This window comes from Oryza glaberrima, chromosome 8 (assembly GCF_000147395.1).
Source record: "Oryza glaberrima chromosome 8, OglaRS2, whole genome shotgun sequence".
NCBI classification, from domain to species: Eukaryota; Viridiplantae; Streptophyta; class Magnoliopsida; order Poales; family Poaceae; genus Oryza; species Oryza glaberrima.
This window is the reverse complement of record NC_068333.1, coordinates 18,865,386-18,890,852: the sequence shown is the minus strand read 5'-3', so window position 1 is coordinate 18,890,852 and position 25,467 is coordinate 18,865,386. Positions and strand designations below refer to the sequence as shown.

Here is a 25,467-nt window from a genome sequence, read left to right as displayed (position 1 = left end):
GCCTACAAATAATTAAAACTTTAATATCTGATTTGGAATTAATTTTAGTTATTTATATTTGAAAGTCATTTTCTTGAACATGATAGTAAAAATGTAATTAAAATACTATCCCATGCAGCGCACAGGTTTTTGAGTAGTGAACTACTAATTGGAATCAAATACAATTTTATTCTAGATGATGGAATAATTAAATAGGTGATGCCACATAAGCAACTGAACTCTCAAATCATGGTAACACAAGAAAATTGTAGCAATAAACAAGACACAACAAAGTATCAAACCAAAATAAAATAAATAATACTTATATAATTTTTTAATAAGACGAATGAGTCAAACGTATCTCAAAAAGTCAACAATGTCATATATGAAAAAACGAAGGGAGCAACATATCTTTTTGGAAGCAAAAGCAAATGATTTCACTACAGTATCTCATCGAACAAAAGTAGTACTATTAAGCAAACGACATGAAATGTAGAGAGGGATCATATCATTAGGACATAATTGGGCTCTTGGATTTAACTGGCATGTTTTGTGATTGGCTACTCGATTTGTAGCCATTGGAAGAAGATCAAACGTATGTCCTCTTTCACTAATCAAGGTTTATACCCTTTTCCTACAAACCCTAGCCACCATCATACCATTTTAGAATAAATGGGTTAGGCACATTTCATCTTGAGAAAAATTTTAGAGAAAATCTCAAGCCCAGCATGCTTCACTCACTCTTTGCTTCCAAATTAAACCCTAGCTTAAACCCTAGCTTCTACCATCTCTTCTCCTCCTCCAACCTCAACATGCACCATCCACAAAGGTGCAACCTTTTATGCACTAGTCTTGCTTGCCAAAGAGTCGCCATCACCCTCATCCTCCTTAGCATCTTTCCTCCATGTTGCCATGCTAAACCATTGCACTTTTCTTTTCTCGATGAGGTTTTTTCTATAGCACTGGATAAGTAAATATTTTGTACCCATCACCGTCTAATAATGTGAGCATTGTTGAATTTTCATTATTGATATAATAATTCACCATGACTTGCACCAGGGTGAGAGGGGAGGATGCAGCCTTCTGCTTCACAATGCGCATATTCACAATGCGCATGGCCTCCTCCAGTCATCTATTGATGAGACAAAAATACTCCTAGGTTGCTAGATTCGGCTTCACGAAGTAGATGCGGCCAGCCTCGATGGTGGGCAAGTTGTTGGCTTCGATAGAGAAATTCCAAATCTATATGATGAAGAGGGAATGATTGTCGAGGCTTCTGACAGGCACAACCACTTTGTCCATGGTGTCCACCTTGTGTACCAAGTGCCAACGCTAGAGCTTACTCACGAGGAGCAGTTCCCTGGCAGACTCCATGATGTGGTGGACATAGGCGACAAGCTTCGCCATCAGGGGTAGAACTGGAATGGTTGGGGCCATCATGATGGTGTCCACACAGCAGGGCTACTGAACAACATGGTCACCTTCTTCCTCGACACCGGCAAGGAGAGTGGAGAGGATGGATTCATGGTTGGTGAAAGTAGGCCATTACCTTATGCAAGCCATCGCTCTCGTGATCATCCCACCTAACACACCTCCCATGGAACCAAGAGGTGAACACCATTAATAGGGAGGTCGTCACAATCACCAACCTACCAATTGACCGGCTAGTGCACACAAGATCTAAACCCTTCTAGGTGCTTGTTTTTAGGTGCATGGATTTGCACTTCCACAGGTGTTGCAGGTGAGTGTATAAGCAGCACTACACGTTTCTAATATTTAAAGAGGCGTCTTGATTCTAACTGGCATATTTTGTGATTGGCTACTCAATTTGTAGACACTAGATAAAGATCAATCGTATGTCCTGTTTCACTAATCTAGGTTTATACTCTCTTTTCCTTCAAATCATAGCCACCATCGTACCATTTTAGAATAAATGGGTTAGACACATTTTATCTTGAGAGATATTATGGAAAAATGTTAGGACCAACATCCTTTACTCAGTCTTTGCCTCCAAATTAAAGCCTAGTTTCTGCCATCCCCTCACCTCCTTCAACCTCACCATACTCCATCCACAAAGGTGCATCATTTTCAGCATGTTGCCATGCTAAACCATCATAATTTTCTTTTATTGATGAGATTTTTTCCTATACCACTGGATTACCCACTATTTTACTTACTATTATCTACCCATCGTCACCTAATAAGTTGAGCATTGTTGACTTCTCATTGTCGATATAGTAATTCTGCATGACTTGCTCTAGGGTGAGAGGGAGGATGCAGCCTTCTGCTTCATTAACATTGAGTAGATTAACCATGAGTATGGTTTCCTACAGTCATCAGTTGGTGAGACAAATATACTCATTGGTTGCCGGGTTTGGCTTCACGAAGTAGATGCAACCAGCCTCGATGGTGAGCAAGTTATAGGCTTCCACAGCGAAACTCCTGATCTAGCTGATAAAGAGGGAGCGGTTGTCAAGGCTTCTGACCGGGACAAACACCTTGTCCATGGTGTTCACCTTGTGTTACCAGGTGCAAGCGCTAGAGCATGCTCATGAGGAGCAGCTCTTAGGCATATTCGACGATGCAATGGACATATGCGTCAAGCTCTGCCATCAACGATAGCGCTAGAATGGTGGTGGCCATCATGATGGTGTCCACATAGCGGGGATACTAAACAGCTTGGTCGCCTTCTTCCTCGACAAAAGCGAGGATAGTGGAGAGGATGGATCCATGGTTGGTGACATGCACCTCATCGGAGATAGGCGCTAGGTTCACAAAGTTGCCGGGAAAGTAGGTTGCTACCTTATGCAAGCCATCACTCTACTTATCATCCAACCTCATGTACCTTCCATGGAACCCGGAGGTGAACACCATCAACGGCGAGGTCGTCACAGCCACCTCCCTACCGGTTGATCGGCTAGTGGACACAAGATCTAAACCCTCATAGGTGCTTGTTCTTAAGTGCATGGATTTGCACTTCCAGAGGTGGTGCAGGTGAGTGTATGACCAGTACTACACATTTCTAATATTTAAAGAGGGGTCTTGGTTTTAATTGGCATGTTTTGTGATTGGCTATTCGATTTGTAGACACTAGATGAAGATCAACCATACATCCTCTTTCACTAATATAGGTTTATACCATATTTTCCTTCAAACCCTAGCCATCATCATACCATTTTAGAATAAATGGGTTAGACACATTTTATCTTGAGAGATATTATGGAAAAATGTTAGGCCCAACATCCTTCACTCAGTCATTGCCTCCAAATTAAAGCCTAGCTTCTGCCATCCCTTCACCTTCTCTGACCTCACCATACTCCATCCACAAAGGTGCATCAATTTCAGCGTGTTGCCATGCTAAGCCATCATACTTTTCTTTTCTTAATGAGCTTTTTTCTGCCATCAACGGTAGAATTGGAATGGTTGTAGTCATCATGATGATGTCCACATAGCAGGGCTATTGAACAACCTGGTCGCATTCTTCCTCGACACAAATGAGGATAATGGAGAGGATGGATCCATGGTTGGTGAGATGCACCTCATCGAAGATAGGTGCCAGATTCACAAAGTTGCCGGGAAAGTAGGCCATTACCTTATGGAAGCCCTCGCTCTCCTGATCATCCCACCTCACGCACCTTCCATGGAACCAGGAGGTGAACACCATCAATGGTGAGTTCGTCGTGGCCACCTCCATGACCTCCTCCGCATGGATGAGCTCCCTAGAATGGGCGACCTTACGCATGAAAGGGGTTGAGCATGCTGGTCTTATGGGGTGGCGTCATCTCCAAGATCATGACAAGGCCAATGGCCATGTTGGCGATGAAGAGGTAGTCACGTAGCACTGGGACACATTTGCGTACGAAGCTGCCGGTGTCAAGTTTGAAGAATGTGGCAATGGAGGCGTCCCCGTATCTATTGCCGTTGAGCTCGAGAATGGCCAGCTTCTTGAGGAAGCTGCATCGTCGAAGTCCGTCGTCTTAGGGTTGGTGGTGCCAGACGCCACTTGGAGCAGATGAGGCGCAAAGTGTCGTAGTTGTCGAAGTCTTCGGAAGCTAAGAGACAGTCACTGACGTGATAGATGAAGTCGGAGGAGGGGGCAGGGATCAGTCAGTTGCCATTACCACTATGGTTGATCGGCTAGTGGAGACAAGATCTAAACCCTCGTAGGTGCTTGTTCCTATGTGCATGGATTTGCACTTCCACATGCAATGCATGTGACTGTATGAGCAGCGCTACTTGTCGCTAATATTTAAATAGGGATCTTGGTTTTAACTGGCATGTTTTGTAATTGGCTACTCAATTTGTAGCCATTGGATGAATATCAATCGTACGTGCTATGCCGCTAATCTAGGTTTATACCCTCTTTTCCTTCAAACCCTAGCCACCATCATACTATTTTAGAATAAGTGGGTTGGACACATTTTATCTTAAGAGAAATTATGGAAAAATGTCAGGCCCAACATGCTTCACTCAATTAGGCTTCTGCCATCCCTTCATCTCCTCCGACTTCACCATCCACCATCCACAAAGGTGCATCATTTTCTACGTGTTGCCTTGCTAAACCATCAAACTTTTTTTTCTTAGTGACGTTTTTTCTGCGCCACTAGACTACTCTCTGTTATGTACCTATCACCTCCTAATAAGTTGAGCATTGTTGACTTCTCATTGTTGATATAGTAATTTAGCATGACTTGCTTCTGATTGAGAGGGAGGATGCAGCCTTCTGCTTCAGCAACATTGCGTAGATTAACCATGCATATGGCCTCCTCCAATCATCTGAGTGTGAGACAAAAATACTTGTTGTTTGCCAGGTTCTGTTTCATGAAGTAGATGCAGCCAGCCTCGACAGTAGGCAAGTTGTCGGCTTCGACAGAGAAACTCCTGATCTAGCTGATAAAGAGGGAGCGGTTGTCAAGGCTTCTGACCGGGACAAACACTTGTCACGGTGTCCACCTTGTGTACCAGATGCTAGTGCTAGAGCATGCTCACGAGGAGTAGCTCCCCGACAGACTCCATGATGTGGTGGACATAGGCGTCAAGCTCCACCATCAGTAGTAGCGCTAGAATGGTGGCGGCCGTCATGATGGTGCCCACACAGTGGGGCTATTGAACAGCTTGGTCACCATCCTCCTTAATACTGGTGAGGATAGTGGGGAGAATAGATCTATGGTTTGTGACATGCACATATGCACCTCAATAGGGACAGGCGGCAGATTCACCAAATTGTCGGGAAAGTAGGCCATTATCTTATGGAAGCCCTCGCTCTCCATATCATCCCACCTCACGCACCTTCCATGAAACCAAGAGGTGAACACTGTCAACGGCGATGTCATCACATTTCTATTTATAGGGTTGTGTAGTAAACACATTTCTATTAAATTGGTCCTGTAAAATTGCATGGGAAATCCAATTAGTTTTCGTATAGCAACCACAATTCTATTTGTGTAGGAAATCCAACAAGCTAGGAGTGAAATACTGAGAAAGCCAATTGATGTTATCAAAGTATTCAGGTATGTGGTTTAACAAAGTTGTCTTCTTCAAAAATGCTTTCTATAAGTGCGTCTTAATAGGACACATATATTCTCATCATAGGTGTGCATAAGGACAATGTTGATGTATTGGGCCCATCAATTTTTTTTTCATGTGGTTTATCAAAGCTAAGTTACTGCCTTGTGTGAAAAGAAAACTTAGACACGTATTTAATTTACAATGCGTGTTGGAGATATATTTGACATGCAGGAAAAGTAAATCTTTTTTCTTTCAACTATGGGCCAAATTTCAACTAAGTCCCTCGACCGTAAAACCTGATATAGGTTATTCCTTAAAGGGTTAAGTCCGATTTACCCCCCTAAACTCTTGCGAAAGTACGCTTTGCCCCCTTAAACTATGATACCAGATATAATACCCCCTTGAACTATTCAATCCAGACACTTAACCAACCCCCCTCCCCTCGCGACCAATTTCGACTGGTTTTACCCCTTTGGTCCAATGTGGCACACCCATGTGGCAAATGATGTGGCAGTTACATAAAAATATCCCTGCCCTCCCCCTCCCCCCCTCTCTCCCTCTCCCTCGTGAAAAATTCCCCACCCAAACCCCTAACCCTAGCGGCGCAGGTGGAGCTGGGCGGTGCAGCGGCGTGGTGAAGGGTGGCGCTGGGGCGTGGTGAAGGGCGACGCAGGCGAGGCTATGCGGCACGAGTGGCGCGGCGCTGCGCAGGCACGACGCTTGCACGGCGGCGCGGCACAAGCACAGCGGCTAGGCACATGCAATTGCGAGGCAAGAAGAGCTCCTCAAAAGTGAAGAAAAGAATGTGTTTACTGATTGAAAATGTTCACTGAAGCATATATTCCCTTGTGCTATTCGAAATAGCCTCCTTGATTGATTTATACTAACTGCGCACACACTTTATTGCACAAAACATGACCATCACAAATTGAGAAACATGTTGGTTCAAATAGCCTCTCCACGACATATATCAGTACTGATTACATGCAGTGATTACATGCTAGTACACTGCATATACAGGAAGATCACAGCTTAACATACAACCCCAGAATTACAAATACACATGCTACAAATGCATACAGAAGCACACATCTTCCCTTCTCTAATATATTATTTTTAGCAACTAGATTAGCATTTTCCAGCATCTTTTTGCTTCCCCATTGCTTCCATCTGTTCCTTGTGCCTAGCAACATTGGCCTCCATCTGCACCTTTGCATCAGTGACATGCTTGAGCTCTGTGGCATACCTGTGCACCGTCCTGTGCTTGCGCCTTGCCGCCGTGCGAGCGTCGCGCCGCTGCGCATGTGCCTTGCCGCTGCGCTTGTGTCGCACCACCGCGCGTCTCGCTCCGCCGTGTGAGCGTCGAAGCCTGCGCAGCGCGTGCCGCTCGCGCCGCAGAGCCTCGCCTACGTCGCCCTTCACCACACCCCAGCGCAGCCCTTCACCACGCCGTTGCGCCGCCCAGATCCACCTGCGCCGCTAGGGTTAGGGGTTTGGGTGGGGAATTTTTCGCGAGGGAGAGGGAGAGAGAGGATAATTTAGACTATTTAGGGATAATTTTATGTAACTGCCACATTATTTACCACATGGGAGTGCCATGTCAGACCAAAGGGGTAAAACCAGCCGAAATTGGTCGCGGGGGGTTAAGTGTCCAAATTGAATAGTTAAAGGAGGTATTATGTCTGGTATCATAGTTTAGGGGGTAAAACATACTTTCGTAAGAGTCTAGGGGGTAAATCGGACTTAACCCTTCCTTAAAAAATCAATGGCAAGCTCAACTATGTATTTTCCTGGCGCCAAGCTTTATAATTGTTAACGGATTCGCCTGGAGGCACCGAGGCCTCCAAGTATGCACCGGCATCCCTAAAAACTTTAAAACTAAATACAAAAAACTTTAGGCATCACCTATGGATTAGTGGTCTAAATTATAAAATGGGTGTTCATATTTATAGTAGTGCACAATAAATGGCATGTTGTGCACACCGAGGAAAATATTTTTGGGTCCGACGGCTTGAGCTAGTGGTTAATAGAAGCTTCCGTTCAAAAAAAAGTATTTTTCTCTTAAGCTCTGTTAAGTTTATCTTCCGCGTGTGAGGTTAAAATATACACTTCGCTGACTCAAGGTTTGTGATCGAGGCGTAGTAGTAGTAACAATCGATTTTACCTCCTATAAACCAAAAAAAGGAAAAATCCATGCCAACCTGATTGGCAGCAGAGGAATCTTTTGTACTACTCCTATATTTAAGAGTAAAATGATACTTCCTCCGTCCCTAATATAGCAATCTAGTACTGGACGAGACACTTGATAGTACAACGAGTTCAGACATACTTCCTATCCAGAGAGTTCAGACATACTTCGATTCGTTTCGTTGTACTATGAAGTGTTCCATCTGATTTTAGATCGCTATATTATGAGATGGAGGGAGTAGCCAAAATGATAGGGATCAATACAGCCATGGGCAGTTATGCATAGCCGCATTCAACGCCAGTAAATTACTAAACGATAGCAGCAACAGCAAGAGCAAATTCCATTTTGATTCCTAATCCAACTAGTCAAACAAAGAGTAAGCTTCTGACAGCAGATAAGCATCTGGTATGCATTGTAAGCAGATGCAAACAGCGTAGGGAGGAAACAAAAACGAACTTTAAGGCTCATGTCAATATTACTTAAGGTGTGTTTATTTCACGTTAAAAATAGAAGTTTGATTGAAATTGAAACGATGTGACGGAAAGACGAAAGTTTATATGTGTAGAAAAGTTTTGATGTGATGAAAAAATTAGAAGTTTGAAGAAAAAGTTAGAAACTAAACCAGGCCACAGTACAAAAAACCAAACAATTTGGTGTGTTGATTCTATTAGATCATCCAAACAGTGTAGGGAGGAAACAAAAAGGATCTTTAAGGCTCATATCAATATTACTTAGTACACAAACCAAACAATTTGGTGTGTTGATCCTATTAGATCATCCAAACAGTGTAGGGAGGAAACAAAAAGGATCTTTAAGGCTCATATCAATATTACTTAGTACAAAAACCAAACAATTTGGTGTGTTGATCCTATTAATAGGATCATCCACATTAGTCGGCAATGGAACTCTGGATTCATATATATGATGCAGCAGGTCCTGCCTTGGGATAAAATATCAAACCACAAAGGCAATCGATCATACTATTGGGAATGAAATATCAAACCACAGGCACAGAGTAGACCAAATCAGATAATACAGTAAAAGGAAATGAGCAGACTCAAACTTCTCTGTTGGGAAGACCTCAAATAAGAGCAGGAGCTCTGTCGTCAGTGTAGAACAAGTGTTCTGCCATATGTACAGAAATGTGACGATTGGCAAACCAAGACCATAACCAATGCAGGAAACTTCAGAAACCAAGCCAGAAGTTCATTACCATAATACTTCTAAGTTTCAAAAAGGAACACTATTCATGCAAAACAAGTACAGGTCCTCTCTTCTTTCTAGAGAAAGGCTTAAAGTAATTGGCATGTCTAAATGGGTTTTGCTGAAGTAATAGGAAGAAAAACATCAAACAGAAGTACCTCTTTACTGGATAATTAGGATGTAAAGTTATTTATAAGTCCTCTCTTCTTTCGAGAGAAATGCTTAAACATAATTAGCATTCATACATAGGTATTGCTGAAGTAACAGGAAGAAAAACATCAAACAGAAAGAGTGCGAGTCCTCCCAAAGGCCACATAAACAGTCAACAACCGCACATATAGAGATAAAAGCGAAACAGCCATACAATGAATAGCTAAATGCACAACTGCAGAAACTGGTCAACAGAACACAAAGTAATACATTCCTATAGATGTCTAATTAATTTCAATTGAATTTTATATGACAGACCATCAAATATCTAGTATAAGGAATAAAAAATGTCATCATCAATATTTAGTAAAGAAAAACTATAGGATTGATAGCAAGTTCAGTCAAGCATTTGCGATAGAGGAATGCCATGTTAAATGTAAATTGAAGAAGATATCAGACCAAATGACCAAACTCAAGTGAAGCATTTGTTAAAGCTCATCATCTGATGAAATGGTGTCATTTGTAACCAATAAACAACATAGAAAAATATGAATACTAAAATTCATGTTACGAAGCTAAAACAAGCTAGCTAGTAAAACAATCTATATTTACTCTCAACCATAAACCAGATCATGTTAATCTTTTCAGTTCCCCCATGTTACCGATATGCAGAACGTCCATCAAATGATTAGGGGTGCCAGTGGACTGAAACTCATTCCAAATCCACCCCGCCCCATTTGTCTGTATTGCATATTTCCCAGTCCACTCCAAATCAACTAATCACTTGTAGAATCCAAGCCAACCCACCCCAACACAAAAGCTAATCCAAACCAAATGCAAAATAATAGGTTGAACCCATTCTGAGACCATTCCTAGAGAAAATGAAATCCATACTGTTGCCACAGACAAGGCAACCCGACATTCGGTGTCTCCCTCCGTGCCCCAGCATGGCTGGTTTCGAGAAAGTGCCACCGCTGACAGAAGATGACATCACTCTGCACCATGTCTGCTGGCACCCACGCGACAGTGACGGCGAGGACAATAACTGAGACATGAAGCCGCTGAACAAATGGCGACAGACAGATTTAAAATTAAGGTGCTGAGTGCTGGACAACAAATCCTCAAGAAATCATGCATTCAATGTCCCCTTTTTTTTCCAATTTTTGAGATTTCAACCAAAGAATCTCATCTCTTTTACTCCCAGTTGGTTGCTCGATGTTGTTCTTTGCTCTGCTCACCTCATTCACTTCACTACCCTCAGGTCGATGTTCTAACAGTCGGCGCGACTGTGCCCAGGGTGGGTGGAGGCAGGACAGCGGTGGCACCTCCTGCAGCCCGTGCACGGAAGATGACTGGGGGGAGGGGAGGGACAGCGGCGCCTCCTACGCTCGGACACCCGGTGCGCAACCACTCGACCAGGATCCAAGGCAATGTACTGGTTGGGGTCCATGGGTTCAATCCATTTTAAAACCAAAAACACTTCACCCAGATCCAATCCAATCCAAACCGCTTTACTTGTAGCCCCAAATCGATCCAGGCCAAATCTTAAATCAATCCAGTCGGACCCAACCAAAGCCAACCCGTTCTTAGATCCAACCCATTCAGCCCACTTAAATCCAGTCCATTAGCACCCCTATAAATGATAATGTAAAGGTGCTAGCTAGGCACCAGTACATGCAAACAATGATATACAATAGACATACGAAAACATTTTGAACAAACATAATTCGTAGTCTAGCTAGTGACCGCTTAAGATTTTGCATTTCATCAGCATACTACAAGCAGTGATATAAAGAAGTACCCACTGAGAAACGAAGGACAACCACCACACAAACAGGCATGTCAACATAAAAAAGAATTGTCATGCTGAGAGTATTGTACCTTCAGAACACCATGACGAACTGCCTGATTGCACAGGCAGAGAACAACATCAAAAAGAAAGATCAGATATTAAATACATACTTTTGTATGGAAGCGAAGCAATCGCTTATTTGCAGTAAAATTAACCAGACAAGCTGTCCAAGATATCTAATGCAATAGTCCCTAAACATAATTTGAACTATCCTACTATCTTTCGCACTAATTCATCATGACAAGAACTTGCTACTTGAACTAAACAGTGCAGTCAGCGATAAAAATTGGGCAAACAATGAAAGATGATTGCACAGCACAAAGAGTCAAAGACAAAACAACTAAAGCAACTCAACTACAACAAATAGTGACAGCAAGGCACAACAAACTACCATGAAAACCATAAGCAAATCATCAGATCAGATCAGACAACATATATTCACCAACGAAAGTTTCAATTTTTTTTCCCATTTCAGATTGTTTTATTTAACTAACCATATTCATTCATTGGGCTGAGTTGGTGGTGGTCTGTTCACCCCATCCTCAATAACAAGCCCATACAACACACCGGCATGCTTCTCGGTCGATCCTTTGAAGTACACCTCCTTGATCTTGTTGTAGCACCCGAGGGTCAACAGCGAGTCAGAGCCGGCCTGGTGGCAGGTCCCCACACGCTTGACATCAAGAAGCTCACCGAGCCTGCTCAGGCCGCCGTGGAGGTTGCTGCAGAACCTCATGAGGTGCTTGATGTCGTAGAGCACCGGGAAGTAGATTCTGATGAGGTCAAAGAAGGCGGGCATGTTGTCCGGCAGGTTCCGGCCGGTGAGCAGCCTGAGCAGGTACCCGAAGTCGTACCCGCTGTGGAAGGTGATCCACTGCACGTCGGCGTTGAGCACGACGCCCGACGACATGAGCAGCTCGGCGAAGCGGATCGGGTCGGCCCCCTCAGCGGCGAACCGATCGAAGTCGATGCCGCAGGTGCGGAGCATCTGGATGGAGTCGGCGTTGGACGGGTCGGTCCGGGGGTCGAACCCGCGGAAGTTGAACTGCCAGATGCAGCGCCTGCCCCCCGTCCCCCGCCGCGGGAGGTCGCCGCCCTCGTCGGAGAGGGTGAGGCCGAGCTGGATGAGCTTGAGCATGTTGACGTTGGCCTCGAGGTTGGCGTAGTTGAACTCGTCGGTGGTGCGGAAGTTGCCGACGGGGCGGCACACGATGCCCGGGAACTCCGTGTCCATGGCGACGTACGGGTACCGGTCGACCTCGTCGCGGATCGCCGCGATCTCCGCCTCCAGGTTCCCCGCCCATACCTCCCGGATCTCCACGCCCTCGTCGGGGCTCTCTACGCAGGCTGCGGCGGCGGCGGCCATCGGCGCATCCAGCGACCTAGGGTTAGGGCTACTTGCGGCGTTGTAGGCGCTTGTCGGAGATGGGAAGCGGCGGGTGGTGGGGGGGGGGGGGGGGGGGGCGGAAGGGGTGGGTCCCACGCGTCAGCGGCGGGCGGCGATGCGTGGGAGACCCCTTGCGAGGGAGGCGGAGGCGGAGGAGATCCAGGAATGGAGAGGGAGGAGGGGGAGGAGGGGGATGAAGAAGGCGAGGGGAAAGCGGGGGGACGAGCCGGCGGAACCGGGTCGGGCCCACCCCTCAGACGTGTACGGGTGTTCGGCCATCGCTTTGTTTTTGCCCCATTTCGCGTATCCAAAGCTATTTGGGGTTAGACTTGCTTTTTTATTATTTTTTTCCTTCCCTCCCTCTTTTCTTTTAACACCTTATTCGGGGCTAGAGTTGATACAATTACAATGGCTGTGTTTAGTTCCACGCCAAAATTGAAAGTTTAAAGAAATTGTAACGATATGACGGAAAAGTTGAAAGTTTGTATGTGTGGGAAAGTTCGACGTGACGGAAAAGTTGGAATCTAAACAGGACCAATGTCAAAAAAAAAAAAGAGTTGATACAATTACGATGGTAATATTAGGTTAGCATTTAGTAAGTAAGATTTAGAAAGTTGTTGTTGATGTTCTTAGGTGTTATTTATCTTTTACGGTTTTTTTGATGCATATATTTTAAACTAGTTATATACTCGGGATTACTTCAGCACATCATCCAAGTGTTATCATCGGCTTATTTTAGTGCGAGATCAATTAGAATCGAAAAGATGAAAACAGACCCCGAGCCTATGGAGGGATAAAGGAGAAAACGAGGAAAAAGTGAGTACTTAATAGTGCGGCGAGCCAGTAAAACCGGGTAAAGTTTCATCCTTTAAGCGTGTATGGATGCTCTTTCATGCTAAGCACACCCCTTACTTATTCGCCCCCACCATTCAACTATACATCCAACATTATTCATTAGTTTGAATTGGTACAATTGTGATGCTAGCATGCATTTTATTGGCATTGTGTGTGAAATTTAGAAATCTATTATATTAAACTTATTTTATCTTTTACACCTTTTTCAGTATCTTTTTTCAACTTAGTAAGTATACTCAAAGTAACTTCATTGAATCATCCAACTATCTCTAGTTTCTATATCTAAGATATTTTTATGATCTTATTGAGGTCATGCGAAAATTTGAAAAATAGAAAAATGATAAGAGCCTATAGAGGGGCAATGAAGAAGATGAGGGGGGAAAGTGCTAGATAGGGCAGTGAGCCAGTGGAACCAAGTTGAGCCTACCCTATAAATGTATACATATACTTTTTTTTTAAGCTAAACATAATGCCATATTACTATTACTTATTTGATCTTATTACTCGGTTACTCATTCAACCATATCCAACCTTATCCAGCGGTACGACTATCTTTTTTTTATTTGTTTTTCTTATGTTTTTCACATTCAACTTATGAGTTGCTTATTGTTACTTCGTCACTCCATCATTCATTCAATGCCTATTTCTAGTGGGTTTTTCTCTCTCTATGGTTCTTTCACTTTGTGGTTGGTGACTTTGTGTAACGCCGTTTAAAAGCTATTTAAATGTTTTTATTATTATGAATATTATTTCGCTGATTTGGTTGTTGAGTTTGCATGACTAGGTGTAAGTGGTTGTATGAGTATATTAGAGCGAGTGTGTTTTCACCATGAAGTATATCCAACTACCATCACATCTTCACAATTTTCTGCTTTGATGTCCCTCGATGAGACTTGAAGGGCTCGTTTGGTTTAATACACGATTTGGTATTGCTAAAATTTTGGTAACATGTGGTTATGGTTTGGTGTTAAAATACATAGCCAATAAGAAGCCCTACTGCCAAAAGGATAAAATAACCATCTCACGATCTATAAATGAGAATTTGTATCACATCAAAGATCTAAAGATCTAGTTTCTTTTCTGGAGTGCTCATGCTCTGAGAGCACAAATATTTCTTCTTCAGACCGTTCTTAAACAGAAAAGTCGACTAAAATTGCCTTCTATTCCATCAAATTTTTACTCCCTTGATACCATGTCACTTGAAAGTCTCTTCATTCGGTTGGTTAGGGGATAACACTGCAGGGAAAGATTAAAGCATACCTTTTTCCCACTGCAAATGTCTGGACATAATGTCGAAAGGAGACTTTGGCGTTGCTTGTGTTCACGGTGTTGCTCTACAGGCCAGGAGTCACCATGTGGTTAGGCAGGAACACGATGGCATGCGTTCACAATGCTGTGACCGACTGACTTTCGGGCTTAGGTTCCAATACTGATTCCCCACCTGAGTACCTGACTTTGACGATTCCATGCGTGCTGCAACTGGCTAGTTGTCATAGAAGAGTCCTGCGTTGCTCTCTCATGGCCACAGAAGGCTAGTTTTACGAATCGTTTGAGATCAGAATACGGTGAGGTAGTCCTCATGTGGGGATCTAAGTCGGTGTAACTGATTTCCTCTTCAGCAGCAAGTCGTCCATCAAACGAAGCAATGGCCAGCTGATTGTGTACAAGGATGACCTTCACCTCGGAGTGCCTGGGTTTTCTGTGGAAGCTCCGCAAAGACAAGAGAAACCTGGGTTAGCTGATATTACGAAAAATCTAGTCATGCCATGTCAGGTGAGGAGTAAGCAATGTAAGCAACCATTGTGCTGAAGCTGAAAACAATATCACTGTTCCACATGATTGCGCCACGAATAGAAACACCTTGCCCATTTATGGTCAGTCAAGCAACATAATCATCGTGTAAGTGATGTTCTCCTCATAGGAGCTTAACTGAAGATTCCAGCAATGCTGACTGGTTGTGGTTGATCAGACCTGGAAACTCTTATTAATCTGAGGCGACTTCCATAAAAATATATGTTGTTTAGCATTCCAGATATTCCTTTAGATCTAGCATCAGCGAAGTATTCCAGCATATCTCAGAGGTGCCACGCCCAGAAAGCGTTGAAGTAGATGGTTCAGATGAAACACCATCCAGGGCCTCAGCTAAATCTGAATCCCAAAGCCCTGACCTGCAAACCTTCCTGTAGGCATCAAAGCCTGCAGCTTTCAGGCCTTCCGAAAAGAAATTATTCAGAGAGGGACTTTCCGAGTTTATTTCTCTTAGTAAATCTATTGCCGTATCAGAACTGTGGAATATCAAAGCTGAGCACGAGTTATCCAATAATCTGAGCTCAAAATCTTTTGAGAAGGCATGATGCAAGCTTGCAAGGCGAGATCTCAGTTCTTTGACAGATGTCTCCCTAAACCCCCATAGGAAAACAACATTATCAGTTCTCACTGATCTGGTGGTATTTGACTCATTACTGGATTTATCATCTTCAGATTCTTCAGCCGTACAACTCGGATACAATATGTAAGAATATTCCTCAACTGTGTGACACTTATCACCAGAGTGAGTTTGACCATTGGGACTGATTTTCAGTAAATTACTTAGTTTAGCAAACAACTTTGTTATTCTCAGAACATTTTCCCCACTTTTGGTGACACTGTTGTTACCATCTGCAAAAGAGAATAAAAAGTGAGAGTTCAGTAGCTTGAAGAATTTAAGATTTAGTCATCGATTTTGTACCCACACTTCATTTGGTTTCCCAAACACGATTGAAAAGGAAATGATCCATGGTTTATGAATAAACATGGCATGTCAATTATGCAGCTGAAACTATACCTTGCTGAGGTATTTCTACATCCATCGGCACAAAGTATTGTCTTTGTAGGTAACTCAGAGCAGCTTGTATATTCTTCGCTTTTCTCAAAGGGCCAATTTCTCTCCACATGTGACTGATGTCAATAACATTAGAAAATACCATCCTCAAGGAGCACATAAATTCATGCAAGTTTGGTGGAAGAGGTGCAACAAATTTGGAGTGTATCATTGTGAAATCTGGGATAAGAGGGAGATGTTGAAATCAAGAGCAAAAAAGATTAACATGTCAGAAAATTGTGCAGGTTTGTTATGCATCAACCTACCATTCAAGCAATTATAAGATATAATTGGTTTCTGTGAAGATGATAGTAGATCAATAACTTCTCGAAAACCACGGAACTTCAAATTATGTTCATCCTCCATTTTTTTTATGTCCATCTGAAAATGATTTCCATAAGAACGGATCCTGAATACGTGACACCTTCCTTTTATTTTATACAAGCACATGCTGCCAATCTGAAGAGATACAAACCAGGAGAAGGTTCTTATCCTCTGGAGAACTAGTGAAGATCACACGCACTGCCCTAGCTGTCCCAGCTTTGTCCGGAACAACAAGAGGTACAAGGTCATCAGAGATATGATTCGCTGCCTGCAGCATAGCTCAAAACAATCAAATATTACACAGGTAAACAGGCTTATTATTTAACTTTACAGCTTACATAATCGTGATGTAACAGATGGAACAATCCATTTCGCTTGTTGCAATTTTATTTATTTATACTTTATATAAGGATCGGCTTATTGAAACTAAATGTTAAATCTAAAGCAAAGCATCTGTTACAAATCAGTGAATTCTTTTCATATATCAGTGCTCAAAACCAATACAATAGTAAAACAAAATACAGAAGATAAGTAGGCTCAACCTAAATTCATTTTTCTTCATGAAATCAGTGGATTTCTTTTCGTATATCAGTTCTCAAAATCAGTGAATTATTTCATATATCAGTACTCAAAACCAATACAATAGTGAAACAAAATTCAGAACATAAGTAGGCTCAACCTAAATTCATCTTTTTTTCTTGATGAAATCTATGATTCTCTGAATAATTGATGAAATCATATTTGAAGAAAGAGAAAGCAAATGTAACTTGTAAAAACACACCTCCAAAACCAGTTGAACTTGGCGATCACTGCAAACATCAATGCTGAAACTGGGCCTTGAACCATACGATTCACTACCCAAAATCAGTTGCCTAAGGGTGTTTACTAGAGAACCTGCCCAGTAAGAAGCGATGTCAGGACTGGCCAATAGACTAGAATTAGACTGAACATTTATCTATAATAACCTACCATCAGCTGTTTTACATGGTTTTGTATATCCTTTTCGCCAATGCTCTATTCTCGATTTAATTCTAGTCAGAAAAACGGAATCAGCAATGGATGTGCTTGGTGACGATGATAATTGGCGAACATGAGGGATAAATATCCTTTCCCTTGCCAAGGATTCTTGAGCCCTTGATAAATAAGATATACCTGGCATATGGCCACCAGAAAATTAGGCTGTCTATAAAAAATAATACAACTTGCTATTCATCACAGTACATGGTATAATACTCACCATCATAAATGCACATATTGAAATCAAAACCACTATGAGCCATAGATGATAAATAAGATGATTGACAGGAAAAACTGTAAGCAGGCATTCCCAACTGTAACTCATCTCTGGGAAATAAATGAAAATTGTACCTGTACATCCAAAATACAGACAAAAGCATCAGCAACAATCAGGGAATACAAAATACTATGGACTGAAGCAAGGGAGAGCACAACATGGTACTCTCAAGTGGACAAAAATTTTGAATTGATTGTCTAGAAATTTTTGTGAACTCCATACAAAACTGCATCTAACATTTATAGACAATAAAAATGGATAAATTGATTGGCCATGGTCATAAATGAACTTAACTGTTATGAACAAACTAGTAAAATATGCAAAGCAGGGTGGTTTCAATTGTCATGCATAAATGAATGTCAATACAAGTACTGTTCTTTGAAAGTAGCACAAGCAGAAGATTTTAGTATGGTTAAATTGTTGTTCTAATAGAAACAGGTCGGAGTCAAGAGCTACTCCAGGAGATATAGAGATTTTCAAAGCAACTTTGTTGTCCTTAAATATGGTAATTTCTGTGCAATAGCACATACCATTTTTTTTAGCCAGGTTGGCCAAAGAAGCGACCAACCGATTGTATTAAGATTTGAAGAGGAAATGCAATAAAGTTAAGTTTACATGAACGCCAGCATATTTTCCTCAACAGAACACTGTCGATATCTGGAAGAAACAGGCTAGCTTCAGTTGGAGCTGGCAGACAAGTCGCCAAAACCACATCCACTAAAGACAACAGCTAATCAGCAGGTTCTTTGAACACTCCCGCTTCTCTCCACACCACAATCTCCTCTAAGACACCGCCAAACAGTTGCGATGGAGACTTCCTTCGATTCTCAAAAATTCTGGCATTCCTTTCCTTCCACACAAGCCAACTTAATATCAAACATAGAGAATCGAATGCTCTTCTTAATTGCTTCGCAAACCTTTGCCTCATCGCTAGCCACCAGTCCTCAAATGGTTGATCTATATCCCCAGGAAGTTGAAATAGGACGTCAACTGATTCAGTTCCTCAAATAGGACGTCAAGTTGAAACAGCACATATAATTTTGGTGGGTTGCTTGCTAGTTTATATGGTATATTTCATTTGACTGTCAACTGATTCAGTTCATTGAATGACAGAGGATATCAGTACAGCCAAAGGCTTTCAGTCATTACCTGATTACCTGGTCCATACTTAAGCACTGAAGCTGATTTATTCTATCATTTACCCATTTGTGTGATAATACAATTGGACCTGCCTTGCTCTACATTAACTGTGGAAAAGTTCAAACACTATGCTAAAGGACCCCCATCTTCGATTTCCATAGATTATGCGTCTGTTTGGTTTGTAGCCAAACTCAACCAAACCAAAAAATCATTGACGGTGACAGAATATTAGTCATCTTTATGGTTTGTAGCCAAAAATTGGCATTGCCAAATTATTGGCATATGCTTAGTTGGATGGCAAGTACAACTTTGGTAATTGGCACCAAACCAAACAAAGACCTAGCCAATTTTACTAAAAAAGTTGGCAATTACCAATTCTTGTCACTGGCAAAAAAATTTTGTAAGGCTAGAAATGGCAATGAGCCAACAAACCATATGTCATTTTTTTCCTGGATTAACACCTTGCTTGTCCTTATAACAGGCTATTTATTTCAAATACATCGTTTAATTTCCTCACAACATGGATAAGTGGACACTTCTATCTTTATTTGTACCACCTCTCTACTGAATTACATAATATATATCGTTGGCTGTCCACAGCCTCTAGCATTATTTTATCCTGACAATTCAACTAAACATCTAGCGTGAAGAATCGAACCCAGGACGATAGAGTAGTCTTCCTTTACATCCTGGGATAAGCCTTCATGCTCATGTTTTTTTCATCACTGGCCCAGCATAAAAACTGCAAAGAAAATTAACTAGTCATGTGATAAGCTTGCCTACGAGGCTACGATTCGTTTCCCCTGGTTTCACTACTTAAACTAGTTCCAGATGTAACGTGGAGATACAACTTTCAATAACTCCTCGCCAAACTAGGAAAAATGTTGACAACACAGGTAGTTTCTCATCTGTATGGCATTCTGATGCACTCTGCAAGGCAAGAGTCAGATGCATTTCATATTGCTCGAAGACGCCGCTGACATTTTGATCGCAAGCAAGTTGCAAACAGAAATCGCGCAAGACGTTCGACAAAATGCATTGTCGATAATCCTAGCTGCCATAGTAATCCTTATGCAGGATGGAGAGAGGGAGAGAGAGCTGCTTACGGATAGGCGACGAGGGTCGAAGGGGATGTGGCATCAACGCGGAAGGGGCAGATGGCGAAGTGGAGCGGCTGGAAGGACTCCGCGGCGAGCTTGGCCTTCAGGTACGCCGTCTCCGGGGTGTCCACCGGCAGCGCGCGCCGCCAGCCCGTCGGGGCGCCCGTCCTCTGCGCCGCGATGGCCACGTAGTCGCACGCCTCCACGTGGGCCGCCAGATCCTGCACGGCCTCCGCGAAGTTCCGCTTCGTCACCTGCCTCGCCGCCGACGCCGTCGCGGCGCGCGTGGCCGCCGCCATATCCGGGCCTGCGCGGGCTGAGTTGCCTGAACCGCGCACGACGAGAGCTGCGTGGCCTCTCTATCCCAGCCGGCGGTAGCGGAAGGAACGAGGCGGGATTCTGATGGACGCAGCTGAGGAGAGGCGGAGGAGGTGGTGGTGGTGGCGGCGGCGGCGGCGCGAGGTGCCGGTGAGCAGCGCGGCGGCGCTGCGAATCACCGAACGAGAATTTAGGGGTCGGGTGGTGGGGGAAGTTGGGCTGGGCTCTGTGCGTAATGGGCTGCAAAATGGGCTGTAGATGGAGATCCGCAGACGTTCTACACAGCCGAATTCAATTTTCGCAGAATTCGGAATAAAATTCCATATTTCAAAGGACGAGTAAGTTTGGTGGTGTTTGTTCAGGCGAGAATCCTTGTGTTGCTAGGGAACAATAGTGGGATACGTTTTTCTATGCAAGGTTTACAAATGCGATGTACTTCCTCGGTTCCATAATAAGTGCATTTCTAGCTTCTTTCATTTGTGTCAAAGTAAGTTCATGTTTAGAATAATCATTGCATCGAAATTTGTGAAAATATGGGATATTTGTATTTGGAGAAGATAAAATGAGAAATAGTTACATTGGGATTTGATAAATTAGGGTTATTCTAGTCATTTTGTACGTGCAAGATTAGTGAAAATAAACTCATTTTGAGACGGAGATAGTAACTCCTCGAATATTTATTAGGTTGATGTAGTGGAGGTATGAATCTAGAAACCGTTTGGCAAACCACCAAACCAGTCAAGTACTCAAGTTTTGAAAAATCTCAAGTGAAAATCAAACTTCATCGTCAAATTTAGTCTGAAACTCTGAATTCAACCGTTTTCCTTGGTAACTGAGCAGTAATCACGGTTCACGGTTATAGAAAATACCGCTCATAAAGTGTTCATGAGAGTGATCGGTGAAAGAACAGTTATGTAAGGATCCAGGTCCTCTACAATTAAACTACTAATGTAGGGTATGATATTCAGCGATAGAACGGTTCTATAAGAGCGAGTACAATAATTGGCGATAGGAGCACCAAATAGGATTTTTCGCTGATGTGGAGAAGAGATAGTTGAAGAGAGAGAATGAGCGGGGACTAATTAGTCGCTCGGCTCCACGTGCAACCCGAGGTTGTGGGCCCGCTCGCCACAACGATGGCGCCCCTGCGCTAGCCACATGCCTTCGTCTTCCCTCGTCGCCACGGTCATCACCTGCGTCCAGCGCCCACCTCGCCCTCCGTCGGCCACGTCTGCCTCAGCTACTGCGGATGTCGCTGCTTGCGTCCGCCTCGGCCATGGCCGTCACGTCGTAGACATCACCCTTGTCCGGTGCAGCAACTTCCCTCGTCCACCTTGGCTGCAGCCGTCACCACCGCTCTCATTCTGCCCGACCGACACCATATCATGCGTCCGTCGTACAACACGACCATCGTCGTCTCTCGCGTTATCCGCACGGTTGGCGGTGCCTTCCACGTCCGCCGCACGGTCACAGTCGTCTAGATCAACCGTCACCGTCTTCCAGTTCGGCCACCCCCATCTTCTGCGTCTATCGCACGACCGTCGCCATCTGGCTCGGCCGCCTTTGTCTTCCTGCCCGCCGCACAGCCGTCGCTGTCTCCCGCGTCTGCCGCACAACCGCCGCCCCCGTCCTGCTCATCTCTCGTGTTATCCGCACGCCGACCGCCATATCTCGCGTCCGCCGCATGGGCGCCCTCATCATGCCCGGCTGCCGGCATCACCCACATCCGCCGCACGGCTGCCGCCATCTCCCTCATCGTCGCACGGCTGCTGCCATCTCCTGCGTCCACACCGCCGCAACGCCACTGAACATCATCTGGACTTACTGGAGAACAATACGACATGAAAGGAAGGGGATGAGATGGAGAAAGAGAATGAGATATATGAAGATATGGGTCCCACTAAGATAATAAAATATTTATGCTACAGTGCTTCTATAATACACATTAGCGCTACACTGTGTACACATGGCTATTTTTTGGAGCTGGCACTAGACTATATTATTAACTTTGCTCTAAGTATCCAGGTCCTTTGCAGTTAAACTACCAAGGCAGGAGCTGGTGCCACGGTGTTTTGCAGTAGGATGAAAAAACGGTAGGATATCGTTTTCGTTAAAAACAATATCGTTGTCAATTATTTCCGACTATAAAATTTAGATTTTCTACTTTCTATTTGTGTCATATTAAAATTAGCACCAAATAGTTAAATTTTATGTATATAGAAAATTCCTGATTGCACCAAAATCATCTCCGTAGAAATACTCTATCGTCTCCAACCGTTTTCATACCCTATCATGGATCAATATCCTGCGAAACACCTGTAGCCCTCGGAGCAAATACTCATGTGGCCTTCGGAGCAAAAATACTCGTCTGATTCTGTAGTACTTCTAGTAAATTAAGTATAATCACGCTGAACTCACAATAGTCTTTGCAGATATCCACAGTTCATCACAAAACGGACACATTAAACACTAATCCAGAAAACGAACAGGTTCACAGCTTGGGGGATTCCCCGAGGCCGACGAGTTGAACAGAATTCACCAACTAGCCTTTGAACTGAAGCAGTAATAATGTACACGATCACGGTGGCATCAAGCTCTGGAGTCTGGACGGCATGGCAGCTGGCACGACCACCTACCTACCTGCCGAAGAGGGACTTGATCCACCACACCCCGCGGTCGCCGGCGCTCTGCTCGGTCTCCGGCGGCGGGTCCGGGTGCGCCGTCTTCTTCAGCTTGCTCACGTCGTACCCCTCCTCCTTGGCCCTCTCCACCAGCTGGCCGTACACCTCCTCGTCCATGTGCGGCTGCCTGCACAAGATCTGCACAACACACACCCAGCGATGCAGATGAGAGATTGAATGGTTGATCTAAATACTTGAATTGGGTATGAATCGGTGGATGGATGGATGCGTACCCAGAGGTAGTTGAGGGAGGGCTGGCCGACGAGCGCGTAGGAGTAGGCGTCGTCGACGTGGAGCACCCAGTAGTCGCCGACGACGGGGAAGATGGGGAGGAACGGGGGCACGTAGAACTTGACCTTGAGCTTGGCCTCGTCGCTGGCCGGGTCGGCGCGGTAGGCGGTGCCCTCGATGTGGCCGCGGCGGCCGTCGGTCCACGTCTCGTTGAGCACCTTCACGGCGCCGTCGCCGGCGAGCGTGTAGGTGGCGCGCGTGTTGGTGCCGTCCCTGGGCTGGAACCGCGACGGGAAGCACGCGATCTCGTACCACCGCCCCATGTACCGCTCCAGGTCGAGGTTCCGCACCACCTTCATCGTCGTCTTCGTCGGCGGCGGCGGCGGCGGTGGCGAGGTGGTGGCGTGGGGTGATGGGTTTAGGCGAGGCAACGGGGAGGGTATGGAACTATGGATAGAGATGAGAATCGAGAAGGGAAATAAAGGGCGGTGCGGGAGACGTGGAGGAATGTGGGCGATACGTTAGGAAGGAAGGGCTTCGTGTTTCGGTGGGCGTTTCAATTCGGGGGGGTTCTCGGGCCCGGATCGCAGGCGAATTTGCCGGTTGCGGACGCAAAGTCGCGGGGTGTGCCGCGGAGCAAACGTCTTCGTCGTGACGGGGTGGCGAGAAGTTGGTGGTGGTCCTCACTCCTCATGTCCAGAAACCATCCAACGGGAAGGAATCATTCTAAGGACGTTTACAGTGTTTCTACGGTTCACTTCAGCCTCACCAATCCAAGTAGGAGATTCCACGCCATCTCAGCATCTGCTGTGACCAACAGAGAAACAGGGAGGCAAACTTTGCCACCAGTTCCTCGCAGAAGTGGGCCCACACCCCCTCCGTGCCACTTGTGAACAGAGAGGGGGAAGGGAGACGGAGGAAAGAGAGAAGGCACCGCGCCGCCACGTGAGCTCGGGGAGCTTGTCGACCGCGTCACCGGGGACGTCCTCGACCGCCGCCGCTGCGTGCCCTCGCCGGGGACCTCGCTGGCCTACCCCTGTGCCCCACCAGTCGCGTCGCTGGGGGCTCCTCCACCGCCGCTGGATGAGGAAGCCGGAGGGGGAGATGAAGGGGCGGAGAGGCAAGCGCTAGAGGGGAGAGGCGGCCGCAGGGACCCGCGGGGAGAGGGCCGTTCCGCTAGATCCGTCCCGGGTTGCCCGGCCGCCCGAGCAGCGACAGTCGCCCGGTGCCGTCGCCGCTCAGGCCGTCGGCGCCCGCCGCCTTCGCTACTCCGCCCGGCTCCGCAAGGACGACCGCGCCGCCGATCTTGCTCCTGCCGTCGAGAAGGACGCTCCGAACCCGTGGGGAAAGGCAGAGAGAAAGAGAGGAAAGAGAACGGGTGGAACCCACTGTGAAGGAAAAAAAATAGGTCACATGCATTGTGGAGGATGGTTCTTACGAAGTTCTTAGTCTAGGTGGCAGTTTTGGCTCCTCAAAAACCTAGGACGCACTGTGAGTGCCCTATGAAGTTCATGAAAGCAGTTACAGTAGGGTGATTCAGCGGGCTCCAAAATATGCTATATCATCATATTCCTGTATGGAGGGGAGAGAAACGAGGAGAGAGAAAAAAGCGAGCGACTAATCTACCACCCAGCGATAGCACGGTTTACCATGCTAGCTGCGATAGAAAACACAATTTATGGGGCCCACACCAACCTCATCCGATCCCATGCTCCCGCCCCGTTCTGCTTTCCCCTCCCCCTCCAGCGTTAGTTCCATGCCCGCCGCATGCGGGGTCGACACATGCCGTTGCAAGGATTTTCTCTTTCGCCCACGAGAAAACCTCGCCGCCCTCACAGATCAATGCCTCCGTCCCCAAGATTCTCGTATTCCTTCTTCGCTGTCCCAAAAATTTCATTCCCCGTGCTAGATTGAATGGTCGCAATCCCTATAATCTCACGATCCTCTTCCACGTTGGCCAGTCTCTCTCGCTCACGTGCGCGAAATTTCCATCCAAAACTGCCAACGATCTCATCGGGAGGCAAACGACGAACACAGCTACCGTGAATCCATAATCAATAAGAGCTCGTTGGCTTTCCTGCAAAAAAAAATAAAAAAATAAAAGTAGAGCTCGTCGGCTTTCAGGATGTGCACCGCAGCGTGAGTGCATTCACGGATGGCGACGCCTTGGCCCCTCGAAGGTAGACTTCGGGTGAGGTAGAATCGAGGCCATGATGTCGCTGTTGTGGAGGCTGTTTCGCAATGGTGCAGCATGGATATATGTGCTTCTTCTTGTTGTACGGCATCATCGCGGTACCGCGCAAGCACCACCTTGCTTCAGAGATAAAATACGAGCCAAAATTGATCATACACATTAATACAATATGTGGACTATCTGTTATTTGGTGACTTCTTTCT

General features: G+C 45.1%; 3 protein-coding genes across 4 annotated transcripts; all 3 read right to left on the bottom strand.

Annotated features, from left to right (window-relative positions):
• Window positions 1-11,293: 11,293 nt before the first annotated feature.
• On the bottom strand, window positions 11,294-12,425 carry LOC127783256 (probable CCR4-associated factor 1 homolog 7). Its single transcript, XM_052310494.1, has one exon. The coding sequence runs from the start codon at window positions 12,244-12,246 to the stop codon at window positions 11,380-11,382; it is 867 nt and encodes a 288-aa protein (XP_052166454.1). The 5' UTR covers window positions 12,247-12,425; the 3' UTR covers window positions 11,294-11,379.
• A 1,705-nt stretch (window positions 12,426-14,130) lies between these two features.
• LOC127782750 (poly(A)-specific ribonuclease PARN-like) lies at window positions 14,131-20,345 on the bottom strand. 2 transcript variants are annotated; one of them, XR_008019223.1, is made up of 9 exons: window positions 19,847-20,345; window positions 17,544-17,674; window positions 17,276-17,458; window positions 17,088-17,200; window positions 16,458-16,574; window positions 16,249-16,363; window positions 15,947-16,162; window positions 14,921-15,780; window positions 14,131-14,821 (listed from the first exon to the last, which is right to left on the bottom strand). XR_008019223.1 is itself a non-coding variant. In XM_052310018.1 (8 exons), exons 1-8 carry the CDS (start codon window positions 20,137-20,139, stop codon window positions 15,143-15,145), a joined length of 1,806 nt encoding a protein of 601 aa, XP_052165978.1. In that variant the 5' UTR covers window positions 20,140-20,345; the 3' UTR covers window positions 14,131-15,142. The 2 variants fall into 2 exon arrangements, 1 of the variants encoding a protein (XP_052165978.1); XM_052310018.1 differs by having other exon boundaries at window positions 14,131-15,780.
• A 2,165-nt stretch (window positions 20,346-22,510) lies between these two features.
• On the bottom strand, window positions 22,511-23,594 carry LOC127781207 (temperature-induced lipocalin-1-like). The gene is made up of 2 exons (XM_052308131.1): window positions 23,073-23,594; window positions 22,511-22,977 (listed from the first exon to the last, which is right to left on the bottom strand). The coding sequence occupies exons 1-2, from the start codon at window positions 23,427-23,429 to the stop codon at window positions 22,795-22,797; spliced, it is 540 nt and encodes a 179-aa protein (XP_052164091.1). The 5' UTR covers window positions 23,430-23,594; the 3' UTR covers window positions 22,511-22,794.
• Window positions 23,595-25,467: the final 1,873 nt, after the last annotated feature.

Bases quoted from the DNA above. Each gene is read 5' to 3' on its own strand.
- LOC127783256 (XM_052310494.1), bottom strand. From the start codon at position 12,246: ATGGCCGCCGCCGCCGCAGCCTGCGTAGAGAGCCCCGACGAGGGCGTG.
- LOC127782750 (XM_052310018.1), bottom strand. From the start codon at position 20,139: ATGGCGGCGGCCACGCGCGCCGCGACGGCGTCGGCGGCGAGGCAGGTG. The intron at 17,201-17,275 runs GTAGGTTATTAT...CTTACTGGGCAG, and splicing joins ACCATGTAAAACAGCTGATG to GTTCTCTAGTAAACACCCTT. The intron at 16,364-16,457 runs GTTTGTATCTCT...AATCATTTTCAG, and splicing joins AGGATAAGAACCTTCTCCTG to ATGGACATAAAAAAAATGGA.
- LOC127781207 (XM_052308131.1), bottom strand. From the start codon at position 23,429: ATGAAGGTGGTGCGGAACCTCGACCTGGAGCGGTACATGGGGCGGTGG. The intron at 22,978-23,072 runs GTACGCATCCAT...TGTGTTGTGCAG, and splicing joins CCTCCCTCAACTACCTCTGG to ATCTTGTGCAGGCAGCCGCA.